Source organism: Electrona antarctica, assembly GCF_951216825.1.
Source record: "Electrona antarctica genome assembly, chromosome: 4".
Taxonomy (NCBI): Eukaryota; Metazoa; Chordata; class Actinopteri; order Myctophiformes; family Myctophidae; genus Electrona; species Electrona antarctica.
Window position 1 is genome coordinate 1,336,034 of NC_136809.1, and position 27,415 is coordinate 1,363,448.

Here is a 27,415-nt window from a genome sequence, read left to right on the forward strand (position 1 = left end):
AGAAAACAAAACTGTATTAGGGGGAACACTAAGACGAAGGAATACAAACTGTGGAATGAGAGCGTTTTGGGGTGTCCATTCTGCAGTGTTGGGGCAGCAATTCCAGAACAATCTGAGCATTAGAAAACATCTGTTGCTTCAGAGGATGCCAAGTTTAATGTGCCGTAACCGTTTTATCTGGTCAGCTGTGGGTTGGACCGACATGGGTCCAACTCCTACTTGGACTAACATTAGGCCCATATGGAACCTCTCACTCCGTTATAATGTAGCTCTATCAGAGGGAGAGGTTCCATGCGAGACATGTTAAAGCAGCTAGCAAGCCTAGCATGGAAGCTAACGTTGGTGTAGTGTAGCGGTAGCCCCCCCCCCCCCCCCCTTTGGGTGAATGGTGGTGTGTTGTTGTTGTTGTCAACCTGTCTGACTGCAAACAGTCTCAGCAGCGCTGCTAGTCTCATGCTGCTCATCGCTGCACACGACATGCGCATCTTCAGTGTAAAAACTCCTCTAGTCCCGAAACCGTCCCGAATGACATACATTTAAGTCCCAAATAGATATTTTATAGGCCCCGGGACGTCGGGACGCCGTTAATCTCGAGCTCTGATCGCATCGCTGATTGATTGATTGATTGATTGAAGAATTTATTAACAGTTTGCAGAATTACAGTACATTACAAGCACAAACTCAATACAAAGGCTGTTAACTGTGAGTGGACGACCCAATTAAGCATTACACTTGTTTCCAATAGGGTCCACCATGTTCAAATCATCAAAACATTTAGAGACGTACAAATAGACACTTCTATAGACAGAACAGGAATTCATCATAAAGGAGGTAAAAAGGGAAAAGAAACATATACATTGAGGGGAAAAAAGGGGTGGGCGGTGGGGGGGATTCACGTTCAGCTCCGTTAATTTGTTTGTTTTCCTTGGAGGAGCTGCGTTGGGTCCCCAAGTCGGCTCCGTGGCCGTACCTTGAGTTGGCTGTGTGGCCGTGACCGTCTCTTGTGTTGTCCTTGCGATGGGTCCCCAAGTCGGCTCAGTGGCCATACCTTGAGTTGGCTGTGTGGCCGCGACCGTCTCTTGTGTTGTCCTTGCGTTCGTGTTTGAGGGATTCCGATTTTACAGGGGCCAGTTTCGAATTGCAGCCGTCCGTAGGTGCCCTTTGAGAGCGGTTTTGAAGGAGTCAAGGGATTCGCATGTCTTAATGACAGTTGGTAGGGTGTTCCACATTTTGGTGGCATAGGAGCGAAAATAATTTAGTCCCTTGTTTGTGCCGAATCTGGGTTGTACATGTTTCGTTGCACTCCCTCTGGTGTTGTGGGTGTGGACTTCGTTAACATTAAGGAAGTATCTAGACAGGTACATGGGTATCTTGGTGGTGTATCGAATCTTGTGGACCAGACCCATTGCAAGATGCTGTACTCTGTCGTCGACCCTAAGCCATTCCAGCCTGTCGAAGTGGGCAGGGGTGAGGTGGGTTCGGGGGGCTAGGTCAAGTAGGAGCCTGACCAGTTTGTTTTGGGAAGTCTGGAGCCTGGTTTTAAGGGCCTTTGAGGTGCTGTGGTACCAGGAGGTGCATGCATAGTCAAAGAAACCCTGTACAAGGGCTCCTGTTAGGGTCTTCAAGGTGTTTTTGTTGACCAGTGAGGAGATCCTGTAAAGGAATCTTGTTCTATGGTTGACCTTTTTGATTACGTTGGTGGCCATTTTATCACCGGAAAGATTAGCCTCCAGGATGGAACCTAGGTGCTTGACACTCAGCATCAAGGGTTGGATTGGGGGTAAGTCCCTGCGACATACTAGCGTCATGTCCAGGGGGTGTACTTGTACATCAAGCTGCCTCACGCTACAGAAACAGGAGATAGGTTCCTGCCCCTATGGGCCTCATGGCTCGGCAAGGCTACTTACTTATGGAACCTAGGTAGGTAATTTCATCTTTACGTGTGATAACATTGTCACCCACTCTAACCAAGAAGCCATTTGCCTTGCTGAGATTACTATTAGATCAAAAGAGAATGGATTCAGTTTTTCCCAGGTGTAAAGATAGTTTGTTATCAGCGAGCCAGGTGCAGATTCTACCGAGTTCAGAGCTGAGGGCCTTTTCAACCTGCAGTTTGTTCCTGTCCGAGACCAGCAGTGCCGAGTCATCTGCGAACAGGAACAAGTTGCAGTCACAAGCTGAAGTCATGTCGTTAACATATATTAGGAACAGTAAAGGTCCTAGTATGCTCCCTTGTGGAACGCCACAGCTCACTGGGAGGGGGGGGGGGACAGTATTCCATTCACCTCCACCATCTGTTCTTTCCCCTCCAGGTAGGATTGCATCCAGCTCACTGATGTGCTATCGAAACCAATTGCCTTTAGCTTGTTAACCAGTATGGAGTGGTTCACGGCGTCAAAAGCCTTTTGGAGGTCCAGCATGACCATGCCGCAGTATTTGCCAGCATCCACCTCATGTTTGATGTGGTCGCTCAAATAGAGAAGGCATGTGTCAGTGGAGTGGGACGTTCTGAAGCCAGATTGGAACTCGTACATTAATTTATTAGTGGCAAGATACTTTTCAACCTGTTCATAGACTATTTTTTCCATCACTTTCGAGATGGAGCTAAGAATAGAAATAGGGCGGTAGTTCCATCCATCCATCCATCTTCAACCGCTTATCCGTAGTCGGGTCGCGGGGGCAACAGCTCCACCAGAGTGCTCCAGACTTCCCTCTCCACAGCAACATTAGTGACTTCCTCCTGGGGGATTCCGAGACGTTCCAAGGCCAGTGAGTCGATGTATTTCCTCCAACTGCGCCTTGGTCTGCCCCGGGGTCTCCTCCCAGTGGGACGTGCGTCGAGGACCTCCCTAAGGAGGTGCCCGCGAGGCATCCTAACCAGATGCCCGAACCACCTCAGCTGACTCCTTTCCAGGCGAAGGAGCAGCGGTTCTACTCCGAGTCTCTCTCGTGTGACTGAACTTCTCACCCTATCTCTAAGGGAGATGCCAGCCACCCGTCGAAGAAAACTCATTTCGGCCGCTTGTAGTTGCCGGGGTCTAATTTACTCCCTTTCTTGTGCAAGGGGGTTACTTTGGCCAGTTTGAAATCTTGGGGGACCTGTCCCTGTTTGATGGAGAGGTTTACTATGTGGGTGATGATTGGAGCTATATTGTCATGGCCTGTGGCCTTGTGGGGTTGGAGGGCACTCAGTTTCTTAATTACCTCATCAGTTGTTACCATAACTAGTTTAAAATCGTCTTTACAAACACCTAGGTTTCTGTAGAAGGTTGTAATGTGCTCTACACCAAAGAGCCCAGAGTGGGAGGGCAGTTTGTTAACCAGAGTTGTTGCTATGTTTGTAAAGAAGATATTCAAGTAGTTGGCCACATCAAGGTTGTCAGTGATGAGAGTGTTGTCCGATTTGATGTTTATGTTTGAAAACCTGGTTTTTAGTTTCTGACCGTAGCCTAGTTGATTGTTTAGTAGCTTCCAGAGCGCATGAGGATTGTTTTTGTTTTCCTGTGCTTTATCATTGATGAAGTTACTTTTAGCTGATTTGGTCATGGCAGTTACACTGTTTCTTAGCTTGATTCGTTGGGTATTTAGGTTGTTCAAACGAGCTTGGCGAACACTGTCAAAGTGCTTGGCTAGCTTTGACTTGCATTTTAGAAATTCAGAGCATTTTTTGTCTCTGGCTTTCATTGCAGCCAGTATGTCAGAATTCATCCATGGTTCCGAGCGGGTTTTGCCCCTGGTGGTTCTCAAAGGAGCCATGTTGTTCAGTACTGATGTAGATTTGGTTTTGAAGCCAAGCCAAGCTTCTTCGACAAGTGTGCTTTTAAGCTCATCGGACCAATCCAGACTCTCCAATACTTGGTTAAAGACCTCACTAGAGTAGGTTTTGAGGTCCCTTGATATGACTGTTTTGTGGCAGCCGGTCTTAAGTTTTTGTATTTTGCGGGTACAGAATATCATAAAATGATCACTAAGCCCACATACAATAACCCCTTTCTTGGAGATTCTGGATTTGTCCGAGGACAGAATGAGATCAATGACAGTTTGAGTAGAATCACACACTCTAGTGGGTTGGGTAATTAGCTGACTGACACTATGTAGATCACAGAATTTACTGAATGACTTAAACACAGGTGCTTCCTTACGTTGCATGTCTGTATTGTAGTCGCCAATCAGGATTTTCTCTACACATTCCTCCCCAGCTAAGCACCCCTCAAGTATATCATAGAACCCATGTTGGTCAGGCGGTCTGTAGACGGTGCCCACTAATACCGATTTAGCCTTTTTGAAAATTAATTCAACCCACACAGTTGTGTCAGTCAGTACGAGTAACATATATATTCAGTGTGAATATACATACACACACCACCACCATGCCTGTTTCTGTCGTTTCTGATCAAAGAATAGTTCTCTATTTCAACTTCTGGGTCTTTGGTTGACTCATCAAGTTTAGTTTCAGAGGCCCAGGCGGTGGCGTAACCGTCTGGGCACCCGACTGGTAATCCAGTCGCAGTGTGCCGCGGGTTCGACTCCCGAGCCCGACACAGCCTTTACTGCATGTCTTCCCCCATCTGTCTCCCGTTTCCTGTCAGCCTACTGTCTGTCCCTTCAAAAACCAATAAAAGGCGTAAACCGCAAAAAAATATCTTAAAAAAAAAAAAAAAAAGTTTAGTTTCAGAGAAGCTAATGATGTTCGCCTTACCGCATTGAAACATATGCCTGATTTCAGCCATTTTGGGTCCAAGGCTGTTGACGTTCAGGTGAAAAATATGTAGTCCGTTGGCTCTGACTATGGTGCTTATTTCCTCCGTGGTGAAGTAGGAGAGCGGAGGGCCATTGTTGATGTCTGTAGTAGCCGCGGGTTGCCGTGGGGGGAGGGTGGGGGCTGCGTGGGGGTCGTCGTGGGGTGGCGGGAGTGGGGGATGGGGTCCCTCGTCCAGGTTTGTTGTGGGCTCTGGTGGGGTTGATTGAGCCATGGTGTCGACTGGAAAAATAGCAGGTAAAGTATCACGGTGTGGCCGATTGGGTCCGTCTCCAGCCGCGCTGTCCCCCGTGGTTGGATGTGGAGACTACGGTGTGGCCGATTGGGTCCGTCTCCAGCCGCGTTGTCCCCCGTGGTTGGATGTGGAGACTCTGTGGTTGACTCGTGGTTGGATGTGGAGACTCTGTGGTTGACTCGTGGTTGGATGTGGAGACTCGTCACGCCTGTAGATGGTGGTGTTGACCGTGTCTTGTGCCTCGACTGCCGCCACCGTTAGATCACTCCTCCGCATCCTGCTGTTGCCTGGGACGCGCTCGGCTCTTGCGAATATAATATCCACAACCGGGACGTCAGCGTGTATATTCAGCATGGGTGTGCAGGTTGGCTGGTGAGGAAGGATGCCAGCGGTGTTGTTGTTGGTCGTCGCCTGGCTGGTCGACATTGGTGTTGTTGTGTCGACGGCGATTCTATTGTTCTCCACCGTTACCTGTCCACTCCGGAGCAGTCTTGTCATTTATCGTGTGTTCACGGGACCAGGGTTACTTTCGATGTCGCCAGACAGTAACAAAATAATGAGACAGAAAGATCTCTTCACTTTGCTAAGCTGGAGCTTGTTTCTTCGGGCTAATAAGGACTGAATAGCTCCTATGCCGTGTCCAGGACGCTTACCATTGTTCACGTTGTTTTCGTCACTGACCAGGTAAAAGTCGCTGTGAGAATCAGGTTGAAAATCCCCTTTTACAGTTTTGTTTTTCTCCATTTCACCTCGATGTAATCCCCTTGGTATATTAAGATAGGAATCCGTACACCATAGGAGTATGTAATCCCCTTGGTATATTAAGATAGGAATCCGTACACCATAGGAGGAGAAAGAGAAAATGTGGAAAAAAACGTGACTTTGAGTCAGAAGACGCGCACGAGCGAGAGAAAATACGTCTTGCCATTGTGAAAGCGGAAGTGGCAATCTGAATGAATGTAATGTGAATGTAATCTGATTACAGGTATAAAAAGGTGGGAGAATGTAATCGGTCGACGTCGTTCATAACTCATCTTGATTGGTCGGTTGACAGTCGCTTCCTTCAGACCAATGACGGAGCAGCGGAGAGACTGTTCTACAGGATGCCAGGTACTACTGTGTGTGTGTGTGTGTGTGTGCGTGTGTGTGTGTGTGTGTGTGTGCGTGTGCGTGTGCGTGTGCGTGTGCGTGTGCGTGCGCGTGCGCGCGACCAAACTTGTCATTGGATTTGGAAAAAGGTGAGTTAAATGCCTTGATGTCATATTCGACCGTAGGCCAATCATATTGTAAAGAGGAAGCAAACCTGACCTTTGAACTTTGACATCTGACCTTGCTTTCAGCAGGGAAGCTGCTCTCCAAGGAGGAAGTGACCCTGGCCTTGACCTTTGTGACCTCTATGACCTTTGACCTTTCAGCAGGGAAGCTGCTCTCCAAGGAGGAAGCGAAGGGGATCCACTGGATGAGCTGGACGGGGGTCCTGGGGTCGGAGGTCAACGGGATCTGGTCCAAATACTCCACGTCCAGTGACGTCAACTCAGTGGACGCCAATTATAGCAGCGCTGTGTTGGTGACGGGGGACGACTATGGACTGGTCAAACTGTACCGCTTCCCCTGTCTGAAGAAAGGTATTATTATTATTATTATTATTATTATTATTATTATTATTATTATTATTATATGTGTTTGGTGACGGGGGACGACTATGGACTGGTCAAACTGTACCGGTTCCCCTGTCTGAAGAAAGGTATTATTATTATTATTATTATTATTATTATTATTATTATTATTATTATTATTATTATTATATGTGTTTGGTGACGGGGGACGACTATGGACTGGTCAAACTGTACCGGTTCCCCTGTCTAAAGAAAGGTATTATTATTATTATCATTATTATATGTGTTGGTGACGGGGGACGACTATGGACTGGTCAAACTGTACCGCTTCCCCTGTCTGAAGAAAGGTATTATATGATTATTATTGTTATTATTATTACTGAAAGTCAGCTCCCGAAACAACATCCTACGGAAACTGACCAACTCAAAACGGGGAGCCACAGCACACACGTTGAGATGTACTGCTCTGGCCCTGTGCTATTCCTCTGCGGAGTATGTGTGTCCTGTTTGGGAGAGATCAACCCATGCCAAACAACTAGACTCAGCGTTGAACAACACCTGCCGCTTGATAACTGGTTGAACAACACCTGCCGCTTGATAACTGGTTGAACAACACCTGCCGCTTGATAACTGGTTGAACAACACCTGCCGCTTGATAACTGGTTGAACAACACCTGCCGCTTGATAACTGGTTGAACAACACCTGCCGCTTGATAACTGGTTGAACAACACCTGCCGCTTGATAACTGGTTGAACAACACCTGCCGCTTGATAACTGGTTGAACAACACCTGCCGCTTGATAACTGGTTGAACAACACCTGCCGCTTGATAACTGGTTGAACAACACCTGCCGCTTGATAACTGGTTGAACAACACCTGCCGCTTGATAACTGGTTGCTTGAAGCCTACCAACGTGAACGACCTACATCTCCTCGCTGGCATTGCCCCTGCAGATGTGAGACAGGAAGCCACCAGCCGAGTGGAGATGACAAAAGCTACCAGCGACGAACGCCACCTCCTTCATGGACACGAACCCCCGGCCCAACGACTGAAGTCAAGGAGAAGAAACCAGACTCCAGCTATGGACAACAAAGCTTGAGAATGACCCCCGTCCTATTGACATGGGAATCCCCCCCTCTGAAGACCTCCCTTCTGGCTCAGAAGCACCATGGGTCCGGTGGAAGACTCTCAACCGCCTGAGAACAGGAACGGGGCGATCAAAAGCGGGATTCAATGGGATTCATTCATCCATTTTGTTCTCTCTCTCTCTCTGTGTGTGTGTGTGTGCGTGTCTGTGTGCGTGCGTGCGTGCGTGCGTGCGTGCGTGCGTGCGTGCGTGCGTGCGTGCGTGCATGTGCGTTGCGTCCAACAGCGGCTAAGTTTAAGAAGTACCTGGGCCACTCGGCCCATGTGACCAACGTGCGCTGGTCCAACGACCTCCAGTGGGTCCTCAGCACCGGGGGGGCCGACCACTCTGTGTTCCAGTGGAGGTTCCTCCCCGAAGGGGTCATGAACGGAGTCCTGGAGCCCTTACTGCAAGGTAGGATACCCTGAAACATGTCCCCTAGCCCTTACTGCAAGGTAGGATACCCTGAAACATGTCCCCTAGCCCTTACTGCAAGGTAGGATACCCTGAAACATGTCCCCTAGCCCTTACTGCAAGGTACCCCTGTAACCCATAAACACTAGCCCTAAGGGTCCTGGAGCCCTCACTGCAAGGTAGGATACCCTGAAACATGTCCCCTAGCCCTCACTGCAAGGTAAAACCAGCTGAAACCAGCGATCCTCAAAACAACAGGTTTGGGGATCTGTTAAGAACAGACCCGGCACCTGCAGCATGCAGCCTCAGTGTTTGTAAACAAATCGTTGCACTCTAGACTCTAGAGTGCTGAATCTGATCCCAGCTGCTCTCCATGGTGCTGAACCCAGCTGCTCTCCATGGTGCTGAACCCAGCTGCTCTCCATGGTGCTGAACCCGGTTATCTCCATGGTGCTGAACCAGCTGCTCTCCATGGTGCTGAACCCAGCTGCTCTCCATGGTGCTGAACCCAGCTGCTCTCCATGGTGCTGAACCCAGCTGCTCTCCATGGTGCTGAACCCGGTTATCTCCATGGTGCTGAACCAGCTGCTCTCCATGGTGCTGAACCCAGCTGCTCTCCATGGTGCTGAACCCAGCTGCTCTCCATGGTGCTGAACCCGGTTATATCCATGGTGCTGAACCAGCTGCTCTCCATGGTGCTGAACCCGGTTCTCTCCATGGTGCTGAACCCGGTTCTCTTCATGGTGCTGAACCCAGCTGCTCTCCATGGTGCTGAACCAGGTTATCTCCATGGTGCTGAACCCAGCTGCTCTCCATGGTGCTGAACCCAGCTGCTCTCCATGGTGCTGAACCAGGTTATCTCCATGGTGCTGAACCCCGTTCTCTCCATGGTGCTGAACCAGGTTCTCTCCATGGTGCTGAACCAGGTTCTCTCCATGGTGCTGAACCAGGTTCTCTCCATGGTGCTGAACCCGGTTCTCTCCATGGTGCTGAACCTGGTTCTCTCCATGGTGCTGAACCCGGTTCTCTCCATGGTGCTGAACCCGGTTCTCTCCATGGTGCTGAACCAGGTTCTCTCCATGGTGCTGAACCAGGTTATCTCCATGGTGCTGAACCCCGTTCTCTCCATGGTGCTGAACCAGGTTCTCTCCATGGTGCTGAACCCAGCTGCTCTCCATGGTGCTGAACCAGGTTCTCTCCATGGTGCTGAACCAGGTTCTCTCCATGGTGCTGAACCCAGCTGCTCTCCATGGTGCTGAACCAGGTTCTCTCCATGGTGCTGAACCAGGTTCTCTCCATGGTGCTGAACCAGGTTCTCTCCATGGTGCTGAACCAGGTTCTCTCCATGGTGCTGAACCAGGTTCTCTCCATGGTGCTGAACCCAGCTGCTCTCCATGGTGCTAAACCAAGTTCTCTCCATGGTGCTGAAGCCAGGTGTTTTAAGCATTGTCATACTTCAGCTATTGATAGCAGATCTACAAGCTTAAATCGTGAAAATTTGGCACAAAGGTTTTTAACTCAAATCTTTGCTTCTGGGGGGGGCAGTATGTAGTTCCCTGGAACGACATACTTTCAGATGGGGGTCGGCGGCCAATTACATATAATTCTGGAGGTCCTTGACATTAAATAGTTTGAGAGTGGCACTTTGTTCACATTTCCCAGAGGGTTTTGCAGAATACACGTAATTTATGAACTCTATTTCCAAGAGGGCTATGCAGATTCATATTAATATAAATTCCATTTCCCAGAGGGCTATGCAGATTCATATTAATATAAATTCCATTTCCCAGAGGGCTATGCAGACACATAATAATATTAAACTCCATTTCCCAGAGGGCTATGCAGACACATAATAATATTAAACTCCATTTCCCAGAGGGCTATGCAGACACATACTAATATTAAACTCCATTTCCCAGAGGGCTATGCAGACACATACTAATATTAAACTCCATTTCCCAGAGGGCTATGCAGACACATACTAATATTAAACTCCATTTCCCAGAGGGCTATGCAGACACATACTAATATTAAACTCCATTTCCCAGAGGGCTATGCAGACACATACTAATATTAAACTCCATTTCCCAGAGGGCTATGCAGACACATACTAATATTAAACTCCATTTCCCAGAGGGCTATGCAGGCACATACTAATATTAAACTCCATTTCCCAGAGGGCTATGCAGACACATACTAATATTAAACTCCATTTCCCAGAGGGCTATGCAGACACATAATAATATTAAACTCCATTTCCCAGAGGGCTATGCGGACTCCAACAGCGGCGAGTCAGACTCTGACGTGTCTGATGTTCCAGAGCTGGACTCTGACATCGAACAGGAGTCACAGACCAACTACGAACGCCAGGTCAGTGACACGCACGCACGCACGCACACACGCACGCACGCACGCACGCACGCACGCACGCACGCACGCACGCACGCACGCACGCACGCACGCACGCACGCACTAAACTTACAGAACATCACATTAAAACCTCCCATTGGTTCGTTTCTCATCATGTGACCCGTGTTGGGGGCGGGGCCTACAGGTGTACAAGGAGGACCTCCCACAGCTGAGGAAGAAGCTGATTGGCTCTCTAAAACGGCAGAAAGCGCCAGAGGAGGGGCTACGGCTGCAGTTTGTTCACGGGTAACCATAGCTGTGTGTGTGTGTGTGCGTGCGTGCGTGCGTGCGTGCGTGCGTGCGTGCGTGCGTGCGTGCGTGCGTGCGTGCGTGCGCGCGCAACCCCAGGTACCGCGTTTGTGACTGTCGTAACAACCTTTTCTACTGTGTGTGTGTGTGTGTGTGTGCGTGTGCCTGCGGGGGTGTGTGTGTGTGTGTGTGTGTGTGTGTGTGTGTGTGTGTGTGTGTGTGTGTGTGTGTGTGTGTGTGTGTGTGTGTGTGTGTGTGTGTGTGTGTGTGTGTGCGCCCCCAGGTACCGTGGGTGTGACTGTCGTAACAACCTGTTCTACAGCCAATCAGGAGAGGTCGTTTACCACGTTGCCGCGGTGGCGGTCGTCTACAACCGCACGGCACACAGCCAGCGGTTCTACCTCGGACACGATGACGACATCCTGTCACTGACCGTACATCCTGTCAAAGACTACACTGCTACTGGACAGGTACTAGTTAGGGCTTTAAGCTACTAGTCGACTAGTAAACTAGGCAACTAGTCGACTAGTAAACTAGGCAACTAGTCGACTAGTAAACTAGGCAACTAGTCTACTAGTAAACTAGGCAACTAGTCGACTAGTAAACTAGGCAACTAGTCTACTAGTAAACTAGGCAACTAGTCGACTAGTAAACTAGGCAACTAGTCTACTAGTAAACTAGGCAACTAGTCGACTAGTAAACTAGGCAACTAGTCTACTAGTAAACTAGGCAACTAGTCGACTAGTAAACTAGGCTACTAGTCGACTAGTAAACTAGGCAACTAGTCTACTAGTAAACTAGGTTACTAGTCGACTAGTAAACTAGGCAACTAGTCTACTAGTAAACTAGGCAACTAGTCGACTAGTAAACTAGGCAACTAGTCTACTAGTAAACTAGGCAACTAGTCTACTAGTAAACTAGGCAACTAGTCTACTAGTAAACTAGGCTACTAGTCGACTAGTAAACTAGGCAACTAGTCTACTAGTAAACTAGGCTACTAGTCGACTAGTAAACTAGGCAACTAGTCGACTAGTAAACTAGGCAACTAGTAAAAATGACTAGAAGTGAAAGCCCTAGTACTAGTACACTAGATACTACAATACTACTACAGTACTGTGTGTGTGTGTGTGTGTGTGTGTGTGTGTGCAGGTTGGCAGGGATCCAGCCATCCATGTGTGGGACATCCAGACGTTGAAGTGTCTCTCTCTGTTGAGAGGACAACATGGACGAGGAATCTGTGCTCTGGAGTTCACAGGTTAGATTTACAAGACCTCTGCTTAGATATACAAGACCTCTGGAGTTCACAGGTTAGAGTTACAAGACCTCTGCTTAGTTGAGCTTATAGGACTAGATAGTACAATCCCTTAGAAGGCTTAGATAATCAGAACTTGGCATCGAGTGGGGTAGGGAGGGGTAAAAGCTTCACTGAGGTCATCAGGTGGGCACCCTCCTTCATAGGTGTTTCGGTGATAGGCCCACGACACCTCAACAGAGACAGGTGTACCCCCCCCCCCCCCCCCCTCAGCTTTTACCCCTCCATGTTAATTTTGCAGCCCAGTTGGGGTCCTTTCTCTTGATCCATAGCCAGCTGCTGCTTTGTTCGGCTAGCTCAGACAGCACTTTGTTCCTCAAGCCTGTCAAGAGAAGGTGGTCAGTATTGTTTTTTGTTTTTAGGGACTTTTTAAGGGCAAGATCTCGCTTTTTAGTAAGCTGGAGGATTTCTTTATTGAACCAAGGGAGAGAATATTTCTTTGGCCTGCTTTTCCACGTTTTGGTGTATTTATTTATTAAATTGCCCAAGATTGAGGTGAAATGATTCACACTGTGGTTTAAATCTGGCTCTCCAGTTACCCCTTCCCAGTTGATTTCCATTAGATCCTGTTCAAAGTTAACTATGTTTGCCCTGGGAATTCCTGTCGTTGAGGTGCGACTTTCCATTTTACAATGGTGGACCAGACGTTTTCCTGTTAGTTTTCTTACAATCAACTGGGTTACTAGGTGGTGTGTCCAAATTCTGCGGCGCTAAAGTGCTTATTAAAAACATTGCATAGATCATTTATGTTTGATACTGTGGTGGAGTCTGTGATGATCTGTTTGGGTAGCGATGAGGGTTGACTTTGGGTTATGTTTTAATGGTACTCCAGAATTTGCCAGGGTTTCTGCTACAATCTGACAAGGTGGAAATGTAATATGATGATATATGGAGCGTGTCTTGACTGTACAGGGTTTGATGAGGTCAGATCAACATATATAATGTCAGAAGAGGTCAGCTCCATATATGGAGATCTAAGGGTTTGAGGTTTGAGGTCAGATGTAGAGTTGCTGGCCGGCTCCATATATGCAGATCTAGGTGATGATCCAGTCTTCTCCATGTCTGGCTATCCAGGGTTAGATGAGGTCAGTGTCGTGATCTCCATATATGGAGATGACCATATATGGCGGCCAATTTCTGGAGGTCCTTGACATGAAAAAGGTTGAGAACCACTGATACAGAATCATAGGGTTTAACCCTGTGAGAACCACTGACACAGAAACAGAAAACTGTCAGGATTTAGAAGACATTATTATTATTATTTTGTAGAATCGTCCTCAGGTCTAAATGGGTTAATGATATGTTAATGATATGTTAATGATATGCGTGCCGCTCTGTTTTCAGTGGACGGTAAGACGCTGGTGTCCGTGGGATTGGACGACGGTCATTCCATCGTGGTCTGGGATTGGAAGAGAGGAGAGAAGCTGGCCAAAGCAAGGTACACGCCCACCTGTCAATCAATTCACCATCTATGTATTCCTTGGATTGTTTGATTGTTTGTTTGATAATTTTATATTATTTATATTTTCATTATATTGGCCCTGTCGGCGATTAATGTGTCTCGTAATTCATGTGTGTGTGTGTGTGTGAGCGTGCGCGTGCGCGTGCGCGTGTGCGTGTGCGTGCGTGCGTGCGTGTACGTGCGTGCGTGCGTGTGCGTGTGCGTGCGCGTGCGTGCGTGCGTGCGTGCGTGCGTGCGTGCGTGCGTGCGTGCGTGCGTGCGTGCGTGTGTGTGTGCGTGCGTGCGTGCGTGCGTGTGCGTGCGTATGCGTGCGTGCGTGCGCGTACAGGGGTCATAAGGACAAGATCTTCGTCATAAAGACCAACCCGTTCAGAATGGACAAACTGGTGACTGTTGGGATCAAACACATCAAGTTCTGGCAGCACTCGGGTATTTATATTTATATTTATACGACCCTAGAAATAGTTTTAATCTTTTCTTATTTCTCTTTTTACCGTGTTTGAAATGTGGAGAAAGGCTTTTTTCCCCGAAGTCTCCTGAACTTGAACACAGTATTTTGCGTTGAACAAATTTGTTTAGAAATCCATGACGTTACACACACTGCATCTCCACTAGCTAAAGAGTGCTGGGTTGCGCCCCAGATGGGGGGTCGGCAGCCAATTATATATATTGTTGGGGGTCCTTGACATGAAAATGTTTGAGAACGCTGACATGAGGTTTTTTCAGAAAACTGTCAGGATTTAGACGTTTGTAGAATCATCCTCAGGTCTACATGGGTTGACGTTTTTAATCTGTGGTATTATTCTCTACCAGGTGGAAACCTGACGTTGTTAAATGAAAAATACGTTTTTCACACTTTTAGACCATATCCATGGTCATCATATGGGCATACCTAACAATGGATGCCAAAGAAATGTGAAAATTCTCATTTTTGTGTGTTTTTATATCAAAAGTCCATAAATTATTACTTCCTGAAAACGAAAACGTGCTGCGTGATGACGTGTCGAGGCCAACATCGATAAAAGCCAATAAAAATGAAGCTCACCAGTTTAATTCCCCATATCTCCGCATCCGTCCAGCACAGGCTGCACAGCTGCTACTGATTACAGACATCTTCCGTTTTTATTCCCATTCAAGATAACATCCAGAGAGTGTATTACTCGGTTTCAACTTAATCATCACGCTAAAAATGTATCTGAAAACATTATAGGGTAGAAATAAGCCACATTAAGTGTAAACTGGTAAAGCTGGCTGACTATCAGATTTGTAAACAAACATCCACAGATTCCACACGCTGTCCTGCGTAGCATAGCTACCCGTCCCTAGCTACCGTCCCATCCCCTGAAGGGATGCGACGCTCTGATTGGTTCAGAAACTTCATAGCGGTGTTTCAACTTGAGACCGTCTGAAACTTCAAAATAAAATGTCCACCATTTCCGTTTCACTACGCCTTTAATCTGTAGTTCTATTCTCTACCAGGTGGAGGCCTGACGTTGTTAATCTGTAGTTCTATTCTCTACCAGGTGGAGGCCTGACGTTCAAGCGCGGTATTTTCGGGAACCTGGGCAAACAGGAGACGATGATGTCGGCGTGCTTCGGGCGCTCGGAGGAGCTGCTGTTCTCGGGCGCCGTGAGCGGAGACGTTTACGTCTGGAGAGACACCACGCTGGTGAAGAGCATCAAGGCCCACGACGGACCGGTCTTCACCATGTGTTCACTGGACAAGGTAACTCAAAAGTCACTAACTGACTCACTCACTGGATAAGATAACTAATTCATTAACTAACTGACTCACTAACTGACTCATTAACTTACTGGACTCTTCACCATGTATTCACTAGACAAGGTGTTACAGATTTCTCGTGGTTTTTCCCTCACCTTTCAAACGAGTCACAGAATGTTTAGCTTCAGTTGGATGGAGCCGACCGGGCTGTAACTGTGGTTCCTTCAATAATATTAATACTGGTATTAATAAATAAATCACCGCGACCATCCGTTCCAAGTTAAAACCTTGAGCAGAGAGAACACCATTTAAACGGTACAGTTGGCTCTATTCTTCTAACTCACAGCTATGTTTAAGCTTTTATTGACATGACTGACTGAAGCTTTTATTTCATATTTACGTGTTGAGTTAAGCTTTGATACTTTTGTCAGACATTCTATAGTATGTCTGGAGTCTTGCTGTGCTATTAACTCATTTTGGACATGTTTTTAAATCCATGTTTTACTTTTCATTCATGTTCAGGGGTTTATTAAAGGAGTATTGTTTCATTCATGTTCAGGGGTTTATTAAAGGAGTATTGTTTCATTCATGTTCAGGGGTTTATTAAAGGAGTATTGTTTCATTCATGTTCAGGGGTTATTAAAGGAGTATTGTTTCATTCATGTTCAGGGTTTATTATTTTGGGCGGGAACCACTTTTGGTGTTAGCATTATGTTATGCTTTAGCTATTGAAAAATAGCAGATATACAAGCTTGTAACGCGCCACTGAGTGGGGCGCTACGAGCTTGTAGCTTGTAGAACGACTGACATAGAAACATAGCTTTTTCAGAAAACTGTTCAGGGGTTATTAAAGGAGTATTATTGTGTCATTCATGTTCAGGGGTTTGTGACCGGCGGTAAGGACGGCATCGTGGAGCTTTGGGACGACGCGTTCGACCGATGTCTGAAGACCTACGCTATCAAGAGGTCTGCCCTGTCGCCCTCTTCCAAAGGTACCTGTCTGTCTGTCTGTCTGTCTGTCTGTCTGTCTGTCTGTCTGTCTGTCTGTCTAGTTCCTCTAAATTAATATAGCCACCCTACCTAGGCTTTAGAGTCTAAAGCCTAGGTAGGATGGCTATATTAATTTAAAGCCCTGAAAGTGTTAATGAACTGTAATGTGTTAGTGTTAGTGTTAACTGTCCGTGTCAACAGAAAGGTTGGGAACCCCCTGATCTTGTGTCTCTCTCCATCTAAAGGTCTGTCTCTCTCTCTCTCTGTGTGTGTGTGTGTGTGTGTGTGTGTGTGTGTGTGTGTGTGTGTGTGTGTGTGTGTGTGTGTGTGTGTGTGTGTGTGTGTGTGTGTGTGTGTGTGCGCGTGCAGGTCTCCTCCTAGAAGACAACCCGTCCATCAGAGCGATCACGTTGGGTCACGGTCACATCCTGGTGGGAACCAAGAACGGAGAAATACTGGAGATAGACAAGACTGGACCTATGACGCTATTGGTCCAGGTATGACCTATTGACCTATTGACCTATTGGTCCAGGTACTATGACCTTATGACGCTATTGGTCCAGGTATGACCTATTGACCTATTGACCTATTGGTCCAGGTACTATGACCTTATGACGCTATTGGTCCAGGTATGACCTATTGACCTATTGGTCCAGGTACTATGACCTTATGACGCTATTGGTCCAGCTATGACCTATTGACCTATTGGTCCAGGTATGACCTATTGACCTATTGACCTTATGAAATATTCAGACCAGGTGGACCATCTCAATGTCTATTCAGACCAGGTGGAACATCTCAATGTCTATCCAGACCAGGAGGAACATCTCAATGTGTATTCAGACCAGGAGGAACATCTCAATGTCTATTCAGACCAGGAGGAACATCTCAATGTCTGTATTCAGACCAGGAGGAACATCTCAATGTCTATTCAGACCAGGAGGATGTCAGGCTGATAGTAGTCCCACGTTACCAGACGTGAGACTACAGTCTGGAGCAACGGAAGCTCTGATCACGAGTAAAATATAAATGCTTCCGTCGTACAGTCTGGAGCAACGGAAGCTCTGATCACGAGTAAAATATAAATGCTTCCGTCATACAGTCTGGAGCAACGGAAGCTCTGATCATGAGTAAAATATAAATGCTTCCGTCATACAGTCTGGAGCAACGGAAGCTCTGATCATGAGTAAAATATAAATGCTTCCGTCATACAGTCTGGAGCAACGGAAGCTCTGATCATGAGTAACATATAAATGCTTCCGTCGTACAGTCTGGAGCAACGGAAGCTCTGATCATGAGTCAAATATAAATGCTTCCGTCGTACAGTCTGGAGCAACGGAAGCTCTGATCACGAGTAAAATATACATGCTTCCGTCGTACAGTCTGGAGCAACGGAAGCTCTGATCACGAGTAAAATATAAATGCTTCCGTCGTACAGTCTGGAGCAACGGAAGCTCTGATCACGAGTAAAATATAAATGCTTCCGTCGTACAGTCTGGAGCAACGGAAGCTCTGATCATGAGTAAAATATAAATGCTTCCGTCGTACAGTCTGGAGCAACGGAAGCTCTGATCATGAGTCAAATATAAATGCTTCCGTCGTACAGTCTGGAGCAACAGAAGCTCTGATCATGAGTCAAATATAAATGCTTCCGTCGTACAGTCTGGAGAAACGAGTAAAATATAAATGCTTCCGTCGTACAGTCTGGAGCAACGGAAGCTCTGATCATGAGTCAAATATAAATGCTTCCGTCGTACAGTCTGGAGCAACGGAAGCTCTGATCATGAGTAAAATATAAATGCTTCCGTCATAACGTCTGGAGCGACGGAAGCTCTGATCATGAGTAAAATATAAATGCTTCCGTCATACAGTCTGGAGCGACGGAAGCTCTGATCATGAGTATAATATAAATGATTCCGTCATACAGTCTGGAGCAACGGAAGCTCTGATCATGAGTAAAATATAAATGCTTCCGTCATACAGTCTGGAGCAACGGAAGCTCTGATCATGAGTAACATATAAATGCTTCCGTCATACAGTCTGGAGCAACGGAAGCTCTGATCATGAGTAAAATATAAATGCTTCCGTCGTACAATCTGGAGCAACGGAAGCTCTGATCATGAATAAAATATAAATGCTTCCGTCATACAGTCTGGAGCAACGGAAGCTCTGATCATGAGTCAAATATAAATGCTTCCGTCATACAGTCTGGAGCAACGGAAGCTCTGATCATGAGTCAAATATAAATGCTTCCGTCGTACAGTCTGGAGCAACGGAAGCTCTGATCATGAGTAAAATATAAATGCTTCCGTCGTACAGTCTGGAGCAACGGAAGCTCTGATCATGAGTAAAATATAAATGCTTCCGTCGTACAGTCTGGAGCAACGGAAGCTCTGATCATGAGTCAAATATAAATGCTTCCGTCATACAGTCTGGAGCAACGGAAGCTCTGATCATGAGTACAATATAAAGAGGAAGTGAAGGCTCCTCCCCACTTCTGTTTCGTCTTCACAGTCACATTTATCCTAATATAAACAGAAATCATCTAAGCATATCGTTGCTGTCGGGAGGAAACCTCATAACTCCATTTTTGAGGTTTTTGATTTTTTTTTCATAAATGGATGCTACTGAACCCCATTTACGTCTGTGTGTTGTTATGAACATATTGAACCAATGGAAAGTATCAAAAAGCGCTTCTGAAAGAACCTCTGAACTGTCAGTAGAAACACTTAACTCCACTGCTCTGCATGTGGGGGGGGGGCACTGACTGCAGCTCAGGAAGATAAACAGAAGGTGTGTGCGTGTGCGTGCGTGTGTGTGTGTGTGCGTGCGTGCATGTGTGCGTGCGTGCGCGTGGCTGTGTGTGTGTGCGTGCGTGCGTGTGTGCGTGCGTGCGCGTGGCTGTGTGTGCGTGCGTGCGTGTGTGCGTGCGTGCGCGTGGCTGTGTGTGTGCGTGCGTGCGTGTGTGCGTGCGTGCGCGCGCGTGCGTACGTGGCTGTGTGTGTGTGTGTGTGTGTTCAGGGTCACATGGAGGGCGAGGTGTGGGGTCTGGCGGCTCATCCTCTACTTCCTGTCTGTTCAGGGTCACATGGAGGGCGAGGTGTGGGGTCTGGCGGCTCATCCTCTGTGTGTGTGTGTGTGTGTGTGTGTGTTCAGGGTCACATGGAGGGCGAGGTGTGGGGTCTGGCGGCTCATCCTCTACTTCCTGTCTGCGCCACGGTGAGCGACGACAAGACGCTACGCATCTGGGAGCTGTCAATCAACCACCGCATGGTGGCGGTCAGGAAACTGAAGAAAGGTCTGTCCGTCCGTCCGTCCGTCCGTCCGTCCGTCCGTCCGTCCGCCCGCCCGCCCGCCCGCCCTGTACACTCTGACACCCTTAGATCTCCATATATGGAGCTGACCACTCAAGACACGCTCCATATATGGCCAGTACAGAATTCATTCCATATGTTGATCTGACCCCCCATGCCAAAGCGCCAGTGCTCGCCCAGCAGTCTGCTGCTCCGCTCTATAACAGACCGCTCTATAACAGACCGCTCTATAACAGACCGCTCTATAACAGACCGCTCTATAACAAACCGCTCTATAACAAACCGCTCTATAACAAACCGCTCTATAACAGACCGCTCTATAACAGACCGCTCTATAACAGACCGCTCTATAACAGACCGCTCTATAACAGACCGCTCTATAACAGACTACTCTGTAACAGACCGCTGTCTAATCAAACCCTCGGAGCACCTGCTGCGCCCCGCTTGATTTACTGCTGTTTCCAACAGGACAGCCATGTAAACGCACGCACGCGCGCACACACACACACACACACGTGTGCGCGCGTGCGTGCGTGTAAGGTGTAAAGGTAGTAAAGGTGGTTGCACACCGGTTTTCGGAAAACCAATGGAGAAACGCCGCTAAAAATCCGAATTCGTATCCGATTCGCGCCCGGTGTGTGGACACCTTTAGGCCCTGGTGGTGGGTTTGGGTTAGCGTGTTAGCATGTTAGCATGTTAACGTGTGTGTGTGTGTGTGTGCGTGTGTGTCTCTCAGGGGGGCGGTGCTGTGCGTTCTCCCCAGACGGTAAGGCTCTGGCGGTGGGTCTGAACGACGGCTCCTTCCTGGTCGTCAACGCCGACACTCTGGAGGACATGGTCACGTTTCACCACCGGAGGGAGCTCATCTCCGACATCAGCTTCTCTAAAGGTAACACAACGCTGCCCCCTACTAGTGGTCTACTGTAGTAACCCAACGCCAGTGGTGGAAAAAGTACTCAATTGTTTTTAAGTAAAAGTACCAATACTGCAATTTTGAACTACTTCGTAGTAAAAGTAAAAGTACGGAATTGAAAAAGTACTTGAGTAAAAGTACAAAAGTATCGGCATCAAAATGTACTTAAAGTACTACAAGTAAAAGTACTCATTGTGCAGAATGTATCTCTCTCTCTCTCTCTCTCTCTCTCTCTCTCTCAGACACGGGGCGGTACTTGGCGGTGGGGTCACATGACTCGTTTGTTGACATCTACAACGTTCTGACCAGCAAGAGAGTGGGCGTGTGCCGAGGAGCGTCCAGTTACATCACACACCTGGACTGGGACCAGAGAGGTGTGTGTGTGTGTGTGTGTGTGTGTGTGTGTGTGTGTGTGTGTGTGTGTGTGTGTGTGTGTGTGTGTGTGTGTGTGTGCGTGCGCGTGCGCGTGCGCGCGTGCGCGTGCGCGCGTGCGTGCGTGCGCGCGCGTGCGTGCGCATGTGTCTTGTGTCTTGTCCGTGTTTAATGGCCGCTCCAATGCATTTCCAATGGAAGTCACATGGTTTGACAAAACATTTTTGTTTGATGGCTGTGTTGTGCCCCCCTCCCCCGCATCAAACAAAAAGGTTTTGTCAGACCATGTGACTTCCATTGGAAATGCATTGGGGCGGCCATTAAACACGGATAAGACACAAGACAGATGTATGCATGTTGCAACAGTGTGAGTGAGGCCTAAATGTGCTCCGCTGCTATAAATCGCTGGGCGTTCTGATTGAATGGGTTAAATCACCCCGGGCGTTCGGGGTGTTAAGCCATTTTGGGCGGGAACCCCTTTTGGTGTTTTAAACATTGTTATACTTTAGCTATTGAAAAATAGCAGATCTACAAACTCATAGCTCAGAGCTTGTGGTCTGCTATTTTTGAAAAATCGTGAAAACATTTATTTCAGAAAACTGGAGGATTTAGAAGACATTTTTTAAATTTCGACGTCGGGCCTAAATGGGTTGTTTCTGTCTTCCAGGTAAACTGCTGCAGGTCAACACAGGAAACAGAGAGCAGCTGTTCTTCGAGGCTCCGCGAGGCAGGAAGCAGACCATCAGCGTTACCGAGGTAACCATGTAAACACAGGAAGCAGATCATCAGGGTTACCGAGGTAACCATGTAAACAGGAAGCAGACCATCAGCGTTACCGAGGTAACCATGTAAACACAGGAAGCAGATCATCAGGGTTACCGAGGTAACCATGTAAACAGGAAGCAGACCATCAGGGTTACCGAGGTAACCATGTAAACACAGGAAGCAGATCATCAGTGTTACCGAGGTAACCATGTAAACAGGAAGCAGACCATCAGGGTTACCGAGGTAACCATGTAAACATAGGAAGCAGATCATCAGGGTTACCGAGGTAGCCATGTAAACAGGAAGCAGACCATCAGGGTTACCGAGGTAACCATGTAAACACAGGAAGCAGATCATCAGGGTTACCGAGGTAACCATGTAAACACAGGAAGCAGATCATCAGGGTTACCGAGGTAACCATGTAAACACAGGAAGCAGATCATCAGGGTTACCGAGGTAACCATGTAAACATCAACGGGTTTCCCAAACATCATGCGTAGGCAGTATGCGTGTGGTTCTGCCATTGCGCGGCACATCTATGCACAGAATATCTATGTTCACAGTAAAGACTTTGATATATAATAGCGCCCCTCACTTCACAGTTTCTTGGTGAAAATCTTCGTTTGTAGGAGAAAATAACTAACCTAAATGTACACAACCGCTGGGGCGCCAGCCCAGCGCGCATGCGTCGTCAAAAGGTTTTCTGCGCGGCAGATGAAAGGCATGTGAGGCGCATGTGCAGCACCGACAGCTGAGACAGTTAGTTCTACATGTAGAGAAACCTGACACCGACAGCTGAGACAGTTAGTTCTACATGTAGAGAAACCTGACACCAACAGCTGAGACAGTTAGTTCTACATGTAGAGAAACCTGACACCAACAGCTGAGACAGTTAGTTCTACATGTAGAGAAACCTGACACCAACAGCTGAGACAGTTAGTTCTACATGTAGAGAAACCTGACACCGACAGCTGAGACTGTTAGTTCTACATGTAGAGAAACCTGACACCAACAGCTGAGACAGTTAGTTCTACATGTAGAGAAACCTGACACCAACAGCTGAGACAGTTAGTTCTACATGTAGAGAAACCTGACACCAACAGCTGAGACAGTTAGTTCTACATGTAGAGAAACCTGACACCAACAGCTGAGACAGTTAGTTCTACATGTAGAGAAACCTGACACCAACAGCTGAGACAGTTAGTACTACATGTAGAGAAACCTGACACCAACAGCTGAGACAGTTAGTTCTACATGTAGAGAAACCTGACACCAACAGCTGAGACAGTTAGTTCTACATGTAGAGAAACCTGACACCAACAGCTGAGACAGTTAGTTCTACATGCAGAGAAACCTGACACCAACAACTGAGACAGTTAGTTCTACATGTAGAGAAACCTGACACTGACAGCTGAGACAGTTAGTTCTACATGTAGAGAAACCTGACACCAACAGCTGAGACAGTTAGTTCTACATGTAGAGAAACCTGACAGCCACTCAAATGAGACGTAACGTCCTGTAAGTCGCTCCAACTTGAAGAACTGAGAACTAGCCCAGAATAATTATGTAAATGATTTATACTAATGAAACACTAAACACTAATGAAACACTAAACACTAATGAAACACTAAACACTAATGAAACACTAAACACTAATGAAACACTAAACACTAATGAAACACTAATGAAACACTAAACACTAATGAAACACTAAACACTAATGAAACACTAAACACTAATGAAACACTAATGAAACACTAAACACTAATGAAACACTAAACACTAATGAAACACTAAACACTAATGAAACACTAAACACTAATGAAACACTAATGAAACACTAAACACTAATGAAACACTAATGAAACACTAAACACTAATGAAACACTAAACACTAATGAAACACTAAACACTAATGAAACACTAAACACTAATGAAACACTAATGAAACACTAATGAAACACTAATGAAACACTAAACACTAATGAAACACTAATGAAACACTAAACACTAATTAAACACTAAACAGTAATGAAACACTAAACACTAATGAAACACTAATGAAACACTAAACACTAATGAAACACTAAACACTAATGAAACACTAAACACTAATGAAACACTAATGAAACACTAAACACTAATGAAACACTAATGAAACACTAAACACTAATGAAACACTAATGAAACACTAAACACTAATGAAACACTAATGAAACACTAAACACTAATTAAACACTAAACACTAATGAAACACTAAACACTAATGAAACACTAATGAAACACTAAACACTAATTAAACACTAAACACTAATGAAACACTAAACACTAATGAAACACTAATGAAACACTAAACACTAATGAAACACTAAACACTAATGAAACACTAATGAAACACTAAACACTAATGAAACACTAAACACTAATGAAACACTAATTAAACACTAAACACTAATGAAACACTAAACACTAATGAAACACTAATGAAACAATTCCTGCCGCCATTAATTAATCCCTCGATTGCGTATTGCCATGGTTTAATCACGCGTGACACTTACTTTGAAGAGCCAAATATCCGTATCGCATTTTACTATGAAACCATTCCGTGTGTGTTGACGAAGCTGGTGCTCGTTCTCTCGGTCGGTGGTGGAACAAGTGGACCGCGAGTATCACAGCGCCTGCTACAGGCCGTTGAAAACGCTTGTCTGGGACAAAGCGTCCTCTGCAATGTCGCTTCTGTGAGATAAAGCCGTCTGAAAACAGAGCCGGCAATGCAAGTGGATGCGCGCGCATTTTCAAAATGGCCGCGCCCATTGTGTCAGAAGCATAACAAAGCTAACGGACAGTAGATTTCGATACGATCGTATTAAAACATGCATTAATGAATACATCGCTGTTAAAACGGCTTTTCCGTTTGTGGCAGGCCACAAGATTCTACGTTTTAAAATTCCTATGTTCCCGGCAGGCCTCGTGTTAAACACTAAACACTAATGAAACACTAAACACTAATGAAACACTAATGAAACACTAAACACTAATGAAACACTAAACACTAATGAAACACTAAACACTAATGAAACACTAAACAATAATAATTATGTAAATGATAACGATGGAAAAAAGATACTCCAGTGGAATGGTTATCATAGATTAATTGATTAGTACTTATACTGACCCTATAAACTGTGTGTGTGCGTGTGCGTGCATGTGCGCGTCTCCGTGCAGCTGGAGAAGGTGGACTGGGCCACCTGGACCTCGGTCCTCGGCCCGACCTGTGAGGGCATCTGGCCCGCCCTCAGCTTCGTTAACTCCGCCTCTCTGACGAGAGACAGGAAGCTACTGGCCACCGGGGACGACTTCGGCTTCGTCAAGCTCTTCAGCTACCCCTGCAGGGTAAGACTGGTACTGCACTATAACCCATTCTGGACGGGAACCCCTTTTGGTGTTTTAACTAAGCATTATGTTGTACTTTAGCTATTGAAAAATAGCAGATCTACAAGCTCATAGCGCGCCACCGAGTGGCACGCTATGAGCTTGTAGGTCTGCTATTTTTGAAAAATCGTAAAAATCTTTGAATATATATTATTTCAGAGCGAACCTTTTTTTAATTTCGACCTCGGTCTAAATGGGATAACTCTATACCCCTACAGGGTAAGACTGGTACTGCACTATAACTATATACCCCTACAGGGTAAGACTGGTACTGCACTATAACTATATACCCCTACAGGGTAAGGCTGGTACTGCACTATAACTATATACCCCTACAGGGTAAGGCTGGTACTGCACTATAACTATATACCCCTACAGGGTAAGACTGGTACTGCACTATAACTATATACCCCTACAGGGTAAGGCTGGTACTGCACTATAACTATATACCCCTACAGGGTAAGACTGGTACTGCACTATAACTATATACCCCTACAGGGTAAGACTGGTACTGCACTATAACTATATACCCCTACAGGGTAAGACTGGTACTGCACTATAACTATATACCCCTACAGGGTAAGACTGGTACTGCACTATAACTATATACCCCTACAGGGTAAGACTGGTACTGCACTATAACTATATACCCCTACAGGGTAAGACTGGTACTGCACTATAACTATATACCCTACAGGGTAAGACTGGTACTGCACTATAACTATATACCCCTACAGGGTAAGGCTGGTACTGCACTATAACTATATACCCCTACAGGGTAAGACTGGTACTGCACTATAACTATATACCCCTACAGGGTAAGACTGGTACTGCACTATAACTATATACCCTACAGGGTAAGACTGGTACTGCACTATAACTATATACCCCTACAGGGTAAGACTGGTACTGCACTATAACTATATACCCCTACAGGGTAAGACTGGTACTGCACTATAACTATATACCCCTACAGGGTAAGACTGGTACTGCACTATAACTATATACCCCTACAGGGTAAGACTGGTACTGCACTATAACTATATACCCTACAGGGTAAGACTGGTACTGCACTATAACTATATACCCCTACAGGGTAAGACTGGTACTGCACTATAACTCTATACCCCTACAGGGTAAGACTGGTACTGCACTATAACTATATACCCCTACAGGGTAAGACTGGTACTGCACTATAACTATATACCCCTACAGGGTAAGGCTGGTACTGCACTATAACTATATACCCCTACAGGGTAAGGCTGGTACTGCACTATAACTATATACCCCTACAGGGTAAGGCTGGTACTGCACTATAACTATATACCCCTACAGGGTAAGGCTGGTACTGCACTATAACTATATACCCCTACAGGGTAAGGCTGGTACTGCACTATAACTATATACCCCTACAGGGTAAGGCTGGTACTGCACTATAACTATATACCCCTACAGGGTAAGGCTGGTACTGCACTATAACTATATACCCCTACAGGGTAAGGCTGGTACTGCACTATAACTATATACCCTACAGGGTAAGACTGGTACTGCACTATAACTATATACCCCTACAGGGTAAGACTGGTACTGCACTATAACTATATACCCCTACAGGGTAAGACTGGTACTGCACTATAACTATATACCCTACAGGGTAAGACTGGTACTGCACTATAACTATATACCCCTACAGGGTAAGGCTGGTACTGCACTATAACTATATACCCCTACAGGGTAAGACTGGTACTGCACTATAACTATATACCCCTACAGGGTAAGACTGGTACTGCACTATAACTATATACCCCTACAGGGTAAGGCTGGTACTGCACTATAACTATATACCCCTACAGGGTAAGGCTGGTACTGCACTATAACTATATACCCTACAGGGTAAGACTGGTACTGCACTATAACTATATACCCCTACAGGGTAAGACTGGTACTGCACTATAACTATATACCCCTACAGGGTAAGACTGGTACTGCACTATAACTATATACCCCTACAGGGTAAGACTGGTACTGCACTATAACTCTATACCCCTACAGGGTAAGACTGGTACTGCACTATAACTATATACCCCTACAGGGTAAGACTGGTACTGCACTATAACTATATACCCCTACAGGGTAAGGCTGGTACTGCACTATAACTATATACCCCTACAGGGTAAGACTGGTACTGCACTATAACTATATACCCCTACAGGGTAAGACTGGTACTGCACTATAACTATATACCCCTACAGGGTAAGACTGGTACTGCACTATAACTATATACCCCTACAGGGTAAGACTGGTACTGCACTATAACTCTATA

General features: G+C 46.3%; 1 protein-coding gene across 1 annotated transcript in view; it reads left to right on the plus strand.

The window, feature by feature from the left end:
- Positions 1-27,415, plus strand: part of eml6 (EMAP like 6) — a gene marked incomplete at its 5' end in the record, with an annotated part of 90,217 nt that overhangs the window by 14,742 nt on the left and 48,060 nt on the right. Inside the window, 17 exons of the mRNA XM_079499293.1 lie at positions 5,980-6,104; positions 6,410-6,619; positions 7,984-8,151; positions 10,415-10,521; positions 10,706-10,806; positions 11,093-11,279; positions 11,959-12,064; positions 13,466-13,559; positions 13,912-14,012; positions 15,107-15,309; positions 16,187-16,298; positions 16,666-16,793; positions 19,453-19,594; positions 20,347-20,499; positions 20,766-20,897; positions 21,563-21,651; positions 24,886-25,053. Coding sequence (XP_079355419.1) covers positions 5,980-6,104; positions 6,410-6,619; positions 7,984-8,151; positions 10,415-10,521; positions 10,706-10,806; positions 11,093-11,279; positions 11,959-12,064; positions 13,466-13,559; positions 13,912-14,012; positions 15,107-15,309; positions 16,187-16,298; positions 16,666-16,793; positions 19,453-19,594; positions 20,347-20,499; positions 20,766-20,897; positions 21,563-21,651; positions 24,886-25,053 — 2,326 coding nt within the window. The remainder of the gene's footprint in view (positions 1-5,979; positions 6,105-6,409; positions 6,620-7,983; positions 8,152-10,414; positions 10,522-10,705; positions 10,807-11,092; positions 11,280-11,958; positions 12,065-13,465; positions 13,560-13,911; positions 14,013-15,106; positions 15,310-16,186; positions 16,299-16,665; positions 16,794-19,452; positions 19,595-20,346; positions 20,500-20,765; positions 20,898-21,562; positions 21,652-24,885; positions 25,054-27,415) is intronic.